Source organism: Apium graveolens, chromosome 6, assembly GCF_009905375.1.
Source record: "Apium graveolens cultivar Ventura chromosome 6, ASM990537v1, whole genome shotgun sequence".
Classification (NCBI taxonomy): Eukaryota; Viridiplantae; Streptophyta; class Magnoliopsida; order Apiales; family Apiaceae; genus Apium; species Apium graveolens.
The window spans coordinates 11,552,000-11,570,035 of record NC_133652.1 but is presented as its reverse complement, the minus strand read 5'-3'; the positions used below and the strand labels follow the sequence as shown (position 1 = coordinate 11,570,035).

At 37.1% G+C, this 18,036-nt stretch overlaps 2 protein-coding genes across 2 annotated transcripts; one reads left to right on the top strand and one right to left on the bottom strand.

The window, feature by feature from the left end:
* Positions 1 to 227: 227 nt before the first annotated feature.
* LOC141668976 (PH, RCC1 and FYVE domains-containing protein 1-like) lies at positions 228 to 9,134 on the top strand. Its single transcript, XM_074476040.1, has 9 exons — positions 228 to 1,195; positions 1,818 to 1,904; positions 2,829 to 2,918; positions 3,129 to 3,209; positions 3,431 to 3,601; positions 3,711 to 5,819; positions 6,797 to 6,943; positions 7,566 to 7,852; positions 8,757 to 9,134. The coding sequence occupies exons 1-9, from the start codon at positions 1,148 to 1,150 to the stop codon at positions 8,848 to 8,850; spliced, it is 3,114 nt and encodes a 1,037-aa protein (XP_074332141.1). The 5' UTR covers positions 228 to 1,147; the 3' UTR covers positions 8,851 to 9,134.
* A 51-nt stretch (positions 9,135 to 9,185) lies between these two features.
* LOC141668977 (pentatricopeptide repeat-containing protein At1g26900, mitochondrial) lies at positions 9,186 to 11,253 on the bottom strand. Its single transcript, XM_074476041.1, has one exon. It carries the CDS (start codon positions 11,134 to 11,136, stop codon positions 9,382 to 9,384), a length of 1,755 nt encoding a protein of 584 aa, XP_074332142.1. The 5' UTR covers positions 11,137 to 11,253; the 3' UTR covers positions 9,186 to 9,381.
* Positions 11,254 to 18,036: the final 6,783 nt, after the last annotated feature.

Genomic DNA, 18,036 nt, shown 5'->3' with positions numbered 1-18,036 from the left:
AGGTAGGTATTTTTGGCCAAACATTCCAAAAAATGGTATTCTTGTCACAAAGTTTAAAAAAAGAGGTATTTTTGTCATTTTTTCAGTTTTAAGCTAGTTTAATTTAAAAACAAAAAAAAATTATTTGAAAAACTATCACTATCAAAAAAACATGTGTATTTCAACAAAATCCTAGTTACAGAGGATGACGTGGCAGTAAGTGCAATAAAGAAGGGGTCCATTCATAAAGAACAAGAACAGAAACTGGAACAGAGAAGAGAGGCGCGCACGTTAAGAATCATCCTTTTCCCCTCCTATACATACACAATCTGTATCTATATTTGTCCTTTTTTCTTCCTTCATTTATCTGTTCTTTATTTTTTGTTATTTTGATTCTTTATTTCGTGTGAAAACCCCTTCCAATTTAGAAGACCTCCAATTAATATTCTACAATTTTTTTATTTTCTGGGGTTTGGGGGTACTAAATTGGAAGCTTATTTATCTGAGTTTTTTTGTTGATTTTTGGTGAAATCTTCATTAACATTGCTTAAATTATGTATTATTATATTTTAAAAGAAGAATCTTTATTACCCATTTTTGATTTTTGTAAGCTTTAGTGAAACTAGGTTGTTTGATTGGTTAATTTGCAAGAAAGATTGTTTCTTTAGCTGCTTTAGAGCTAAAGATTGCATTTTTACCACATTGGGCAGAAGATATTTGAAGGGTTTGTGAAAGTAGGTTGTTTGATTGATTGATTTTCAAGAAAGGTTGTTTCTTGAGCTGTTTAAAGCCTAAAGATTGCATTTTTACCATACTGGACATAAGATATTAAATGGGGTTGTGAAATTAGGGTTGTTTGATTTGTAATTTGCAAGAAAGGTTGTTTCTTGAGCTGGTTTAGAGCTAAAGATTGCATTTTTACCAGATTGGACAGAAGATATTTGAGGGTTTGTTTGAGAAGAGTGTTCATGAGCTGGAAATTTGGGCTGTGAAGGTGTTTGTATGTAGTGATAATGGGGTAGGTTTTCGAGAATTGAGGCGCCGGAGCTAGACTACTCGGTAGAGGTGGACTTTTAGACTGATGTGTTTTATGGGTTATAAACAGATTTGGTGTTTTTCAAATGGGTTTGGGATGTATAATTGTATTTCGCAAAATCTTGCAACTTGAATGGCTGATTTGCAGAAAAATAGTCTTGTAGACCGGGACGTTGATCAGGTGATTCTCTACATTTTCTTTCTGTTTCAAGTGTATTGTATAGGGCATGTATTAATGTTTTTAGAAGAGATTTGAAGCTTTGACTTTGATATGGTAAGTTTCGGATTACCTTTCAACAAGTTCAAATGTAATGATTCTTTTTATTTCATCTCTTGAAAGAGTCATTCTAAATTCCTAGATTCAAAGGATGACTCTCTAAAATTTGTAATTTAAACTATCCTCAGTACATTTGTTGTTGTTACAGCCATGCAATTGCTAATCGAATCTGTTATTGTGTTGAATTTTCGTGAAGCATATTAATATCATTCAAAATCCAGAGCACATTTTTTTTTCTTGGTAAAGCAAAGGAGAGTATTCTTGGTTGTTTCATTTTTCACTTTCCATTACTAATTACTAATAATATAAGAGACTGGTGATGGAAATTAATATACTACCACTTCCTTAGTTATGTTAATTTTAAAAATTATAAAAAAATATAAAAAAGTATTGTTGTTAATACTATTTTCTTTTGTAATAAGTAAGAAGCATAGGTTCGTTCTACTTCTTTGCTTTTATACTCTTGTAGTGAAAAGGCAAGCTTGGTATTAATATTTTCTTATTACTCATTTTTCGTAAAATACAGGCTTTTACAGCACTCAAAAGAGGGGCAAGTTTGCTGAAATATGGGCGCAGAGGGAAACCGAAGTTTTGCCCATTTCGACTTTCTTCTGTAAGTTGCGTGGCATGGTATTAGATATACCCCAGCTTTAATAAAATAAATCCCCTTATTTCATGTATGTACTTCTAAACAAGTAGTTGTATAGCTAATAAGTATTTTAGGATGACATGTCTGCCAAATATGAAGTTCATCTGGTGCAAATCTCTTGTATTCAAGGATGAGTGGATAACCGTATCACATAATTGGCGCTTACACTCAGTCAATTCCATTGTGCATTCTGATCATGATGGCAAAATAGTTTTCGTTGTAGTATATTCCAAACTAAATTTGCTGTTGCTGGGTAGTCAAATGTAGGGGTCAACATTAATAAATTTTGTTCCATCTTATCCATCAGTGGTACAATTAATTCCTTTACTTATTGTATAATTTAAGAGCATAGGCAAGCTATGTACCTTAAAACAGTCCACTAACTTCAGTTATGTACCTTGACCATGGTTACTCTAATTTGGTCTCCTATTCTTTGTTCGATTTCCAAATATATATATTGACTTAAGAACCTTATTTGGTAACACACATTACTTGACCGAGTCTGAGATGCCCATCATACTATTCTCAGTCCGAGTATCCTAATTATGATTAGGTAATCATCTTATCAGTATCAGTGGTGAATGGTGATGCTTTGTGTTGTGTCATTATGCGAACTCTGACCGGAAAAAAAGTCGGTGCTTTACTTCATGATCCTAAAGAACAGAACTTAATAAAAGGCCTTTTGGTGTAGCAGCATCTCCCTTGCTTCCTTTATGGGAGGTTGAGAGTTCAACTATTGTTGGCAGAAAAATGGGCGTGTGAGTGTGTAATTAGCCAAAAGACATTTTCTAATATTTTCAAATACATTACGGTTCTTTGAAAAAGACATTTTCTTTTCTTATATACGATGTAATTTCTAATATTTTTGTTTTTGCCGCTTCATTGCAGGATGAGTCCAAACTAATATGGTATGATGACAGAGAAGAAAAACAGCTTGAACTTCGCCATGTATCAAAGATTATACCTGGACAGCGCACTGTGAGTTTGCTATTACAGACTTACAGTACTACTTATCCTATGCTTGTGCAATTAGTTCATGGAAAACATTAGAAACTCATTACGTCTTTGTTTGTCTTTTGTGCCACTTGTACCATGTTTCTGGTGTCGTTTTTTAGTTTGACCAATGATATGAACTTTTCCTGAAACATATTCTTGTACAATTTGTTCATGCTATTTCTTTTTGTTCAGGCAATATTCCAGCGGTATCCTCGGCCAGAGAAAGAATATCAGTCATTTTCTCTCATTTACAATGATAGATCGTTGGATCTAGTAAGTTTTCCAATATTTTAATGTTTTTGGCGGAGAAAAAGATTAATTATTTTTAACTTTTGATTTTATATAAAGTTGAATAATTCTCCACCTGTTTATATAAATTGGCCTGATTAGCATAATAAGCATTTCACTCTGAAAATAACTTGGCCTGAATAGCATAATAAGCATTACTATGTTAAACTCGAAGATCTACGTTGACCTTCTGACTCTATTGACAGATATGTAAAGATAAGGATGAAGCTGAGGTCTGGTTTGTTGCGCTAAAGGCATTAATTGCTCGTGGTAGCTACCGTAAAGTGAAAAGTGAACTAAGAAGTGAAGCAGGGACTGAAAGTATAGCATCGGAAAGTCCACATGGACGAAGAGTTTCTCCATCAAGTGCATTTTTTGTAATTACCAAATCTTTATCCTTTTCAATATATACGTCTCTTATTCTTGTGAATTGTGATTGATATGTTTCCAGTATCTCATTTTATTCCTTTTGTGTGCGTGTATTAGGATCAGGGAGATGGTCAACAAACAGAGAGCCGGTTGGGAAAAGCATTTTCTAATATCATTTCAATTACTGCAGCCACCAAGAGTTTACCACAGGCTGAATCGGTTAATTATTCTCCCACCTCAGTTCAATCTGGGGGTCAGGACAACGCAAATGGTCGCACTTCTGCATCTGATACAATGCGAGTCAGTTTGTCCAGTGCTGTGAGCTCATCAAGCCAGGGTTCTTTTCATGAAGATACTGATTCCCTTGGTGATGTTTACATATGGGGAGAAGGCACTGGTAATGGGGTGGTGGGTGGTGGGGTGCTCATATATGGTAAACCATCTAGTTCCATGATGGATGCCCATCTACCTAAAGCACTAGAGTCTACCATGGTACTTGATGCTATTACCATTGCTTGTGGTAGTAGGCATGCTGTTTTAGTCACCAAACAAGGGGAAATATTCAGTTGGGGAGAGGAGTCAGGAGGAAGGCTTGGGCATGGTGTCGAAGCAGATGTTTCCCACCCAAAGCTTATTGAAACTCTTAGTGGCATGAACATAGAGATGGTAGCATGTGGGGAATATCATACATGTGCAGTTACTCTTTCGGGCGATCTATATAGCTGGGGTGATGGTAACTACAACTCAGGTTTACTTGGACATGTAAGTAGTACCACCCATTCAATCCCCAAAAAAGTAAGTGGACTCCTGGAGGGTATTCGTGTATCATTTGTATCTTGTGGAACTTGGCATACAGCTCTTATAACATCTGCCGGCCAGTTGTATACATTTGGTGATGGAACTTTTGGCGCCTTGGGGCATGGAGACCGTAATAACATTAGGATTCCAAGAGAAGTGGAAACACTGAGAGAGTGCAGGACAATAAGGGTTGCTTGTGGAGTTTGGCACACTGCTGCTGTTGTTGAAGTGGAGAACAAATCTTCTACTTCCCCACCACGTGATGGTTCTATACCTGGGAAGCTGTTCACCTGGGGGGATGGAGACAAGGGCCAACTTGGTCATTGTGATAAAGCACCTAGACTTGCCCCTGAGCCTGTAGCTGCATTAGTTGATATAAGCTTCTCCAAAGTAGCATGTGGAAACAATTTAACTGTCGGTGTCACTACCTCAGGACGATTATATACAATGGGGAGCACTGTCTACGGGCAACTAGGGACTCCTCTTGCTGATGGTAAAACTCCTATTTGTATCGAAGGCAAGATCGCTGACTGTTTTGTAGAAGAAATTGCATGTGGCTCCTATCATGTTGCAGTTTTGACTTCGAAAACCGAGATTTATACGTGGGGCAAGGGTGCAAATGGGCAACTTGGGCATGGAGATTATATTGACCGTCACACACCTACATTAGTTGAATTTTTTAAAGATAAGCAAGTTAAAGGTGTTGTATGTGGTTCCAATTTTACTGCTGCTGTATGTGTTCACAAATGGGCATCATGTTCTGACAATTCTTTGTGCACTGGTTGCCGTAATCCATTTAATTTCAGAAGAAAACGTCACAACTGCTATAACTGCGGTCTTGTCTTTTGCAAAGCTTGCAGCGTTAAAAAATCCCTGAAAGCTTCACTGGCCCCAAGTTCGAACAAGTCATACCGTGTCTGTGATGACTGTTATACCAAGATTCAGAAGTCCATGGATGTTGGAACTCCTAGGGTGATTCCTAAAATTAAAAGCTGGAATACGCTTCCCAAAAATAGTGAGTTTGGAGAAAAAGAAACCGGAGGTCCGCGAGTTCAAGGACAGATGTCTAAATTATTTTCTCTCAATTCCTTTAACCTAGGCGAAGGGAGAAATCCCAGGAACTGTATGAATAATGAAACGGACAATCGTATGACTCAACTTCCTAATGGAAATATTGAAATGCGAAGCCTCACTTGCCCAAAAGCACCAGGTTCTCTCTCTGGAGCTTCCAGGAGTTGCATATCACTTTCTGTTCCTAATTCCAGAATTGTTTCTCGAGCTGCATCTCCTGTAAAGTGGAAGACAGTTTCACCTCAGATTCCCTCTCCAACACAATCCCTGCCCCGCTTTACAAGTAATATGATTCTCGATGATCCTAAGCAGGACAATGAGAGTTTAAGCCAGGAGGTCATATATTTAAAGGAACAGGTAGTGTTTGCAGAAGTATCTGTATTTTTAGCACCCAGTCTTTATTTTTACATGTCCATGAAACATGATAGCGTGCTTTCTCTTCTTACATGTTATATCTGCCTCTCCACACAAATATGTTTCCTATTAAAACATGTTTTCTCTGCCTCTCCACATATATATGTTTTCTCTTGAAACTTCTAGGATTTAACTGTTTTATGCTCTGTTTGGTTGGATGGAATAGTATTGAGAGAGAATGAATGAATTTATACTATATTGTAGTTGATTATTTACATTTTCATTCCTTCGTTCACTACCAATTTAAAGTAGAGGTCGAACCCACCATTTTGAGAATGAATGCTTCATTTCCTTTCCTACTCTTTTTCTTCAAAAACCATGTCATAGAAAGTTTGCACCCTTTAATTTTTCACTCTACCCTCTTGCATTCTTTTCGTGTTTAGTTCATTTTGTTTACAATTTTTCATTCAATTGCCTACAATCAAACCAAGCATATTTTGTCTGATAGCAAGCCTTTCCCTTACTTTGTGCATTACAATATGAATTTAGGTACAATAGATCATGGAATGCATGTTCCGGTCCGCCCAAATATTTCAATAACTATGTTTTTTTTGCTAAGCAATAACTATGTTTTTTTTTTTAATTTTCCAAAGTTAACTAATTTTTGTAGACTCTAAATCTAATACAATTCAGTAATTCGGAAGCTGATTTTATTAGTGAAGACAAGTGATGAACAATCGCATTATCAAAAGCATTGCGTAAAGGTTTTATTTTTCTTTCTTTTTTTCTTGTAAGATAAAGGGAGTTACTAACATTCTGCCATTTAAGATGGCATTCATGCTGAACATCGCTTTCACTACATTAATAAGTGGCTGCATAGATCTATTTGAGCCAAATACATATAAGTGACCCCTCACTAGCCATTTATATCCTATGATTAAACTGAATTAGCTCAATGAGTAGTTCAAATTTGGTTGTAGGTCGAAGGTCTTGCTAGTAAATCCAAATTTCTTGAAGCTGAACTGGAAAGAAAATCAAGGGAACTGAAGGAGGCAGCTGCATTTGCTGCAGATGAAGCTGAAAAATGCAAAGCTGCAAAGGAAGTAATCAAGTCTTTAACTGCACAGGTTAGTTGTGTTCCATCTTGATATATAGGAGTACTCAAGGTGTGTTATAAAATGCATACTCTTTCCCGTAAGGAACTATTTATCTTTGTTTTAAGTCAAACAAGAAGACTAACTTGGCAGCCACGTAATAATGCAATCACTTTTGTGGTTTTTCAATTGTTGTTTAAAGATGTCTACAGGGATATATTGAAGAAAGCCTAAAAGGACGAAACAATTTTGTTAGGATTTGTAGCAAAACTTATACACAGGGTTAGAGCCACTGAAACCTTAGCTGTCAGTTGTTAATATACACAATATGTTGAGTGGAGCCTTATAAACTATACAAACACCATCGATCCATCCAATTAAAAAAATTTATGTGAAGGCTCATTTGTTAATTTTAGTATGCTCATATCTTCCTTGATTTCTTGTTGCAAAACCTAGGTTTCCTTTTGTATAACTTGGCCGATTTTTTTTTCTACTATAAAGTCTAACATAGGGATGTTTGCACTTGAGGTCTTCGGTGTTTTAGGTGCTGTCCACAATTTTTTATCCATATGTAATACTTCTTCATTTAAGTTGTTTAAACAGAAGTCATAAATAACAGTTTGCATCTTTATGCTCAATGTTCTAATGATTACAGCTTAAGGAGATGGCTGAAAGGTTTCCAGAGAGACATGCTTCCAGCAATAAAGATTCTACTAGTGAAATGTCCAAAGATACGAGTAGCCCGGTCTATGAGAGCATCAAAACGAAACTGTCCCCTCCTAAAAGTGAATCAATTGAAAATTCTAATCATTCAAGTTTACCGAATGGATCTAAGGTTCAAACTCAGACAACAGAGTCGGTCTTACAGTATGAACCCGGAGTATATGTAACTCTTTCTTCCTTGCCAGGAGGTGGCAATGAACTCAGACGTGTTCGTTTCAGGTATGGGTCGTCAACTAATGTGTACGTAAGTGGACTTTTAAAGATTGATATAGTAGTTCAATTGCATATCAGTATTACAAATAGTTCTGAGTTTTTTTGACATCCTTTTAGCTTTTATCTAAAAGCAAATCACTGTCAGTGGAAAAATTATAGCACCAACTACAAAGCTATCCAGTCTTGTGGCAATATGTATAACTATCCTATGTGACATCTCCTGCATGTTGTCCAAGTTACAAGTGCGACCAATTTACATGTAAAGTGAATGTAGAGATATGTCAAGTTGCATGTATTGGTAACCCGAGCATTTTGCTTAAATTGCCCATCTCTTTTAGCTAAACTAAATTATATACTGAGACATGCTTTAAGTTCGCAACTAGTTTTTTTGATCCACTTGGTATCCCCACCATTGATACATTGTTTCTTTCAATGTTCTATCATATCAGTCTTCTGTCAGTTTCCCAACTATTCTTTAATTATGTGTTCTTATTTTCTTTTTTCATTTTGATTAATTCTTTTTAACATCCGGGCAACTAATAACTGGATATTATATTTGTTACGTTACGTAATTATAATGATGGAACTGGGGTATTGATTATTAACATCAGTTGTTGCTTCAGCAATTACTGGGGAATAAATTAAGTGGTACATATATGATATATCAAATAGAATACCTGAGCTGGTCATTTAGCAAAAAAAAAAAAGAATACCTGAGCTGGTCTTGTAGACTGCCACGATTATAGGCTCTTAAGTCTTAACTTAGTGCAAGGAGAATGGAGGTCTATTTGAAGAAATATGAAAATATAATAGTGATTGTAGATTTTACATTGACGCTTTTTAATGATGAATGCTTGATCCAGCCTACTGGTTCTTACCACTGACTAAATATTCTGGTATTTCTCTGCAGTCGGAAACGTTTCACTGAACAACAAGCAGAGAAGTGGTGGGCTGAAAATGGGACAAGAGTATGTGAAGAGCACAACATACTGACCAGTGACTAACTAGCTTCTGGTGCTCTATCGGTTTACCTAATGGAAGAAAGAGCATTACAGAATTGTCTTCCGTGACATCTTCACCTTGCCAAAGTTTGTAAAATTTTAATGCTTGACGAAGTAGAACTAATATTAGGATAGTAGAACTAGAACCAGGTGCAAAGATATGTAATATGTAAAAAGAGGGGGTAGAAAATAGCTAGTAGAAATGGTTTATGAAATGAAACACAAATTTGAGAGTGAGTGAATATTTTGAATTTTCAGAAAGAATTGACTTCTATAAAATTCTTTTACTTCCCCGTGTGTTAATATCTTTGATTAACAGTGTACCTTAAATATACTGCAACTGGGCATGTACCATACTTTGGAAACTTTATGCCAAAACATGGTGAACAAATGCTTGCTATATATGCTACATCTGTTATCCAAAGCAATGTCTAGTACTATGCAACATGGCGAAGCTTCGTTGGAGAACCTCAATTCACCCAAATTACTCACTAATTTGGAGTAATGTACAGCTACACACTGTGTTTCTTATGATCAATCATCATTGTTACCCAACTCGATGGCACTACATCCAGCTTCCTTCACTCGCCGAGATCCATATTCATAGCTGTGTAGTATCTTTCCTCCTAATACCTGTGTTGTTTGAAGGCATTGTCGGCTACCTGCAACAGCATAAGTACTTGAAAGAATGATAGCATCTGCAGGATGTTCACCATAGTTATCCTTCAGTGCCTTCTTCACACTTTTCCCTAGATCAACATTCCCATAGACTCTGCATGCTGCAAGTAATGCACGCCAGGCAGTGGCGTCGCTCTTAATAGGCAAGCTCTTGATTAACTTATGTGCTTCCTCCAGCAATCCTGCTCGGCCAAAAAGATCAATCATGCATCCGTAATGTTCAACCTTTAATTTTAAGCCGTAGTCTTGAATCATCATCTTAAAAAAACTTGTTCCTTCAGCTACCAGCCCCCCATGGCTACAAGCACTTAAAACTGCCAAGAAAGTGACTTCATTATGCCTATATCCCTCTTTCGCCATCCGATAAAATATCATAATAGCATCTTTGGCCTCCCCATGCATCCCATAGCCTAAAATCATAGCAGTCCAAGATTTCACATCCTTGCTCACCATCTTCTTGAAAACATCAACAGCCTCCCCGAGCAACCCACATTTGCAATACATATCCAACAAAGCTGTCCCGAGAACTGCATCTAGTACTAGCCGTTGCTGCTCCACAAATGCATGAATGCATTTACCTACTGCAAGAGCTCCAGACGTTGCGCAAGAAGAAAGTAATCCTGCCAATGTAGACGAATTAGGCCTTACACATCTAACTTCCATTAATCTTAATAAAGATAATCCTTCTTCTAGCATTCCATTCTTCGCGTACCCATCCATCAGACAATTCCACAAGACAACATCTTTCACCTTAACTTCCTCAAACGCTCTCCGTCCAAAATCCATCTTTCCACATCTCCCATACATACCAACCAAAGCAGTAACCACACTACAATTCACACAAAACCCACACTTAATACAATAACCATGAACACACTCTCCTTCCAAACTCTCACTCACCCCCGACAAAACACTCAACATCGTACTCCTCTCAACCCGAACACCCTCCAACAACATTCCCTTAAACAAATCCAAAACAACATCACCCCTACCCACATTACCATACCCTCCAATCAAAACATTCCACGAAACCAAATCCCTCTCAGAACCCTCCTCAAACAACACACGTGCATCCTCAATTCTCCGACAAACACAATACAACCGCAAAACAGTGTTCCTCACATTACCAAACATAACATTCCCACTTTTAACCGCAACTGCATGCACAGAACAACCAATCCCAATCTCTCTCAAACATGCACAAGCTTTAACAAAACAAACAAAACTAAACTCATCTAACAAAACACCAACAGCCCTCATGTAATTAAATAGCAAAACTGCTTTATAAGGATACTCACTAATAGAATAGCATCTAAGCATTGTATTAAACATAAACACATTTGGGTTTTGAATATATTTAAATATAGACATAGCATAATGTGTGTCTATTATAGAAGCTGCTAGAAGCTTGCTTACTGGGAATGTTACAGTGTCTAAGGCGGTCTTGATCATGTAGCTGTGTATTTGAGTTATTTCTGAAACTTTATTGCAAAATGGTAGGAGTGAAATGAAGTCTTGATTGTTATAAGTTGAAAAGAAGGGGTTTGCAAAAATGGGTTTTGGGTTAATTTTGAATTTTTGCTTCAGAGTTGAAGCAATTGTTGAGATCATGAGAAATTAGGCCTCCCGCCAAAAGCTTCAATTGGAACTACATTTATAAGGACAGAACGGTATATAAAAAATCGAAGATTGGGCTTTCAAACATGGTTCTAGCCAACAATTTAAGAGTTAGACTCGCAGCGTGTGCCTGCATAAATAATTAACAAGATAAAATCATGATTTTAGTTTGCTGAAAAGTTCTGCTAATATTAAAATATTCAAAATTAAAATATTAAGGACTCCGTGTTCACATAAATTTTTGTATTTTTAATGGATGAATTGAAAAGCCAAGATAAGGTTTTTGTTAAGTGATAAGCACTCACACGACATTCACGAGTTTGGTACGGTACGTCAACTTCCACACCATTAAAATTATCGATAGCCATTCACATGACATTCACCCCACATAAAAGCGAGTTATTTCAAGATTGTGTATCACAGACTGTTTGGGCAATTAATTTATTTAACTATAACACGACCATACTTGTCATATCCGGTGCACAATTTGGTACAATATATGCTAAAACCATCACGACACACATGCAGGCGGCTAACGAGTCTTGAAATATATGCTAAATAATTCTATATAAGGTTTACTTCTAGCATTTATGCCAGCTTCCCAGTTCACTGCTCATTGATAATGACTGGGCGAACTGTCCAACAACTAGAAACTCAACGTCGTGGTACCGTGTGCTATTGAGATCTTCATCAGTGTCATGAAAATTCAAAAAGCAGTCTGTGATAGCTCGATCAGCAGAGACGGAATACCAAGCCCCGACCTTAACTTTTTGTGAAGTAACATGGTTATCTTCACTACTGAAAGATATAAGGCTCACAGATTTGCCTCAAACTATTATCAAAAGTGACAATCAGGTGGCTTTGACAATTGAAAAATGAATCTGGTGTTGCACGAACGCATCAAATATATCAAAATTGATTGTCACCATATTCAAGACAAGATCACTAAAAGCTGTGACCACAACTCACGTGTCATCATTCATACAAGTTATTGATGTCCTACCCAAGCAACTTACAGTGAAGTAAAATAACTTTTTACTTTACAAGTTTGAAGTCTCTCCTGTTGTTAGGTATGGAGTGCAACACAGAGGGGGTGAATGTGTTTTCTTGATTTTTAGATTAACTGTGATGGTTGTTGGCTTATGGAACAAAACGGTTATATGAATTTGTAGTGATAAAATACTATATGCAAACACACAAGCATATTATCAAAAACTCACTTGATTTATATTAAATCAAATTTGTATTGCTACAAATATGTGTTCTTTAAAATAAAACTCAGCTACTTCTCTTGAGAGAATTATAAGATTTTCTAGATCTGTTTGTTACTACTAAACAAATGACCCGTGACAAGCTTTATAGATCAACATGCACGGTGTACATAACTTGCACTAAAATAGACTAACACATTTTCTAACACTACTTTGTATATTTTCATTTCTAATGTTAGCATATCTGTGCAGAATGTACTAGGTCTGTGACCTTCCTTTGTCCAGTTCATCTGGCACTTGATCTTGTATTCTTCAAGCTGCATTTGTAGGCTTTCCAATTCAGTGATAAAATTGTTTGTTGACTGATAATCTTGAATCTTCAAGTTGTCTGTATTCTGAATTATGAAGTTGTTTGTCGAGATCTCTTTTGTGGTGTAGAAATGTCACATATCGATAAGTAAAATGACTTATCAATATCTCAAGTTCTCTTCATGGCTTTTGACTTGTCGAGGGTGTCCAGTTCTCTACAAGTAGATTAACTTGTCGATATCTCCAGTTCTCTACATGAGCCTTTTGACTTGTCGATATCTCTAGTTCTCTACATGAGAAATTGACTTGTCGATATCTCCAGTTCTCTACATGGACTTTTTGACTTGTCGATATCTTCAGTTCTCTACATGTAAATTAACTTTTCGATATCTCTTGAGACTTCTCTACAAGTCATTTCAGACTTCTCGACACACTTCTCGATATTCTTTGATCAGTGACTTGTCGATATCTGACTTAGAATATTTTTTCTAGAACAACATTATTTAACTCCAAGCTTCTATATTTCTCTCTGAGGCATGATCATGATTGACCTTCTTCCATAGTTTATTCCTTAGCTTGATGGTTGTTCATAGAAAAATCTTCCAGTCTAATCTACATAGCATTTTTACAGACTCAAGAAATACAATTATAGAACATAATTAGATTATCATACAACTTATCCATAGGGTTGTCAAGATGACTTAGTCTTGTTATGTACATGCATGTCTTGCACAACAATCTCCCCCAATTTGTGAGAAGATTACTTGTCACAGATTCATGCCTGATAATAAGACTATCCCCAAGCTAAAATTAAAGAAAGTAAGACTGACAAATTTATAAAGTACAACTTTTTTACATTCTTGCATTACATGATCATCTGAATTTCTCATAGCCTTGTTGTTCTTTAATTAGATCTTTAAGTCTGACTAGGCACTCAAGTTCTTCAATAATTTCAGTTCCTCTTAGAGCTTTTACCAGCTTGAGCCATTCACTTAAGGAGTAACTGTCAAGATGATTTATTCTGTACCTTGATAGCTTGCGAGTCTTGATGTACAGAAACATACCATTTGGAGAAACTCTACTCAATCCCTCAACCTTTAGTTCATTTGACCTTTACTCAAACATCTCAATTTCCTGAGCATATTTCCTTTCATTTTCTTCCCTCTCAGCTTTTTCCCTTGCATGTCTTTCGTTTCTCTCTCTCACCCTCTCAGCTAACTATTCCTTCCTGATTCTTGTAAAAGAATCTCTTGCATTCATCAAACTAATCATCCTCTCAAGTTCTGTAGTTGAGTAGTTCTCAATAACTTCTTTGTTCAATAAATTGATGGTGCCATCCCTGAAGTAAATTTTGACTTCTCATAAAGATACAACACAAACTTTGACTATATCTTCAGCTAGCTGTTTATGGTAGTCATCATCTGTTATGTTTTCTGAGATAGGTAGAAAGTCACTTTGATTAAAAAAATCTCAAAGTGCATCAGCTTCAACTTGAATCATTTTTTATTTTCTCCCTGCAGACTTAAAATGAGTTTTGGTTGGAGGTTTGAATGAAGTTGGTTTGGAGAGTTTCTTTAAGGAAGTGTGATTTTCTTTGATAAGAATTTTGAGTAGAGAATTTGCAGTAGGTTTATACAAGTACTTGGGCTTTGAGGTTTGGATATTTTGAGATAGTGTTTGGCTAGATGTTTGAGTTTGGATTGACACGGTTTTGGATATTTGGGTTGAAGGTGTTTTTTTGAATCTCTTCCATCTCATCCATCCTTCTTCTTCTTACTGCCATCCTTCCCTTTCTTCTCATCCTTTCCCTTCTTCTTGTCATCTTTGCTAGATTTATTATCCTTATTACTTCCACTATCTTTGCTTGATTGACTTGGATTTGAGCCAAAAGATTTATGCTCATCTTTCTTTTGCTCATCATCATCCAAGTCATCATCTTTTTGATTTATTTATGTCCTTGGTAACATAGTATCTGCATTCTTCAGATATCTAGCAAAGATCTTGATCATCTCTACATCCTTATGAGTTTTATTTTTCTTACTCTTCAACTCAGTCTCTATTACCATCATCAGCTTTTCGTTGCCCATGACACAGTGCTTTGGTAGTTGGAAGTGTTTGCATCTTTTGGTGTTGAGGCAAATGTAGGCCACTAATTTGCTTGGCTATAGGTAGGCTTCATGGAAAACTCCTATTTGACCATTTTTAAGCTCATGAATCAAAATAGTGTCCTATGAACTCATCACCTTAACCTTGTTGATTAATATATCCAGTTCAGATGCCCATCTAGATTGTAGAAAAGATAGGGAGACTTGCATGCATCTGTCAACACCAGAGTCATTTACATTCACAACCACTATCTTTTCTATGAAATTTTGACTGGTCACAACCACTCTCTTTTCTTTGAAATTTTGACTGGTCACTTTGACTCGATTGGCGTGATTTTAGCTTAGGCTCCATCATCTCTCCTTAGGCTTGATAACAGGCAAGGTTAAGTGTTGAGAGATCTGGGCCCTTACCATCTATGGGGTTTCTTGAAGTGAAACCTTCAAAGCACCCATAATAGCTCTTGGAGGCACATTGGTCTGCATTTGAAAGTACTTTTGGGAGTCTATTAGGGACTTGATATCCTGCTATTGACTTTAAACTAAAGCTGTGAGTTGAGAGACTTGAGAAGTAAGAGAAGCATTGGAAGCTTGTAGTTCAGTAATTTGATTTTGGAGAACTTGGACTTGAAAAGTTAAGGATGTGGAGGGAGTAGTGTGTGATTCTGTTAAGAGAGGGGTACCAAGAGCATTGAGCACTGCATTTTTGACTTCCTCCATTACCAATACAGATGGCTCAAACCTAGCCTTGTATAGCTGCTCCAACTTGACCTTGCTGTCATTGTTGTTTGTGATTTGCTGTTGGATTATATTGTGAGGTGCAATGAATGAGTCCCTTAGTTTCTTGATACTCTCTTCAACTGAAGTGAGAGTGAAAGCTTGAATTTTATCAGATAACTTGATGTACTTGGTCTTCATGTCATTCAGTGTAGGCATCAGTTCATCAATTCTCTTGTTCACTAGCTCCTTGACTGCACCTTGATGACCATCAAGAGTCTGTTCTATAGCTTTGCCACTAAAGTTGAAGGCTTTGAGTCGAGCTTTGTAGACTTTTTTGATGGCATCATAAACCTCATGTGGAGTGAGTGTCTTGACATTGCTACCTAGAATTGTAATATAATCCTCCCTGAATCTGGAAAGTGCCTCCTCCATATTGACTGAAAATGTTTCGGAGAGCCAGACATCCATGTTGCCATCCCTGTCAGCTTCATCTACAATTTTATCTTGTTGTTTTTCAACTTCCTCCCTTAGGTGAGAATGATGGCTTGGTAGTCTTGGTTTTTCATGTTTGATATGAGCAGTTGTTGAGCAATGTTAGCAAACCTTTCAATTTGATCTACCAACATCTCATCTACATATTGGGTTGGGGGTTGAGTGTCATGTAGTCACTGAGACAAAAGATGTGAAGGTTGAGTAGAAGTGGAAGGCTGGTTCGGGTTTGTTGAAATTTGAGTGAAGGTGGATGGAATGGAAGATAAGGAGACCCCTGTGACTGATGTCACAGTTTGACTCACAGGAGAAACTGTGGTTTTGACAGTTTGTTATTCACTTGATTACTGAATCTCCACTTGAATTGGAGGGGAGTTGACCAGGTTATTGTCATGTACCATGGCCTCAAACCCTAGTTCCTCTTGCAGGGAGCTGGCACTTGAATGTGCTAAAGTACTTGCCTTCCCAATAGCTGGATCATTGGAAATTAAACTCCTAGATTCAATTATCAAAGCAATTTCAGCTAGGGTTTTTAGGGGAGCTGTTTCTTCATGAAAAACCTCCAGTTGAATGGGAGAGGATTTGAGTAGTTCCCTTAAAGAGTGTTACCCTCAAACCTATCACTCTGTGAAGACTGTTGTGCATATGAAGGTGCATTGGAAACTTGCACAAGCTCTTCAGTTAAAACTGATGAAACCCCTGTGTTTATGATGGTGTCATCAAGGTCTACCTCAGCATGTAGTCTCTCATCATCTAGAGATTGTGTCTGAGTGGTGATCACAGTTTCATGAACTGTGTCACTTGATGTTGGCATGACTTGAGAAGATGATTCAAGTCCTTCATTAAAATTAGGAAAAAATTGAGAAATGAGATTTGCGAGCTCAGGTGTGAGTGTTGACAACCCCCCTGAAGGGATGAGGGAGTTTCAAGAGATGTTCCTTTTATATGTGTGCCAACCAAATTACTTCTTTCACCCTCTTGAGAGTGCTCAAGAGGGGGTGCAGACTCATTACATGGTGCATTTGGGAGAATGCTTGATTCAATAGTGACACCTTGTTGAGAAGATGCCACTAGAGTCTGTTTAGATCCCTTTTGTACAAATGTATCTTGTTAGGAAGATACATAGGTGGTCACTTGAGTGGTCAACTCAGTTTTCTTTTGCTTATTTGATTTCTTGACCAAGGGTGATACTATTTCTGTTTGATCCTCACGACTCTCACTAACTACTACTAGGGTTGGTTGCTTCCTCTTCTTTTTTCTCACTCCATCCTTTTGAGAGAATGAAGCAGTTGGTTTCCTAGCCTCTAGTGGTTTTGAAGAAGGGTTTTCAGCTATGGAAGGTCCCCGTGGGTTGTCCTGTTTGGGTTCTTCTACAGGATCAGGAGCCACAACTGTATTGAATATTTCACTAGTTCTCATATCAGGCATAGGGTAAGGGTAAGTTTTAAAATTCTCCAACATGAAGTCAGTAACATTTAGACTCACCTTTACCTGATTTTTTGCAATTAGTGAGCCAAATAGAATTTTGGACATTTGTTTGTAAATGTCTATTTTATTTCTATCTATAACTTCTAACATATGTGTGTCATTAACTTTATAATTTAAAGTAGACATAATAAACCTTGGAAATAAGATTTCCTTAACCCCTGCTTACCAATGGCATAGTGAGCCTGGTGCTTAGCTCCTCCAAGATCAAGCTGCCAACATTGACATGTCCGTTGTAGGCCATTGAATACACCAATTTTTGGACCACACTAAAGATGTTGTCATAACCAGTCTTCCTGCATGTAAATGCCCTTACAATTGAATCAAAAACAAAGGACCACCCCCTTCTCAGATTCTTCTTCTTGAGCCTAGCCAGGTCTATCTTTTCACTGTAGTTGATGAAGTCCATGAATTTAAACAACTCTTGAGTAGTGGGAGCTTCAACCAAATTGTCTATAGGAATACCCAGCGCCTTGTTGATGTCATTGGAATTGAACTCGACAACCACACCCCTTATTGTGCAGTTAACCACCATGGAAACTGCTTGATTATCATGAAAAATGGTGTTAATGACTGTA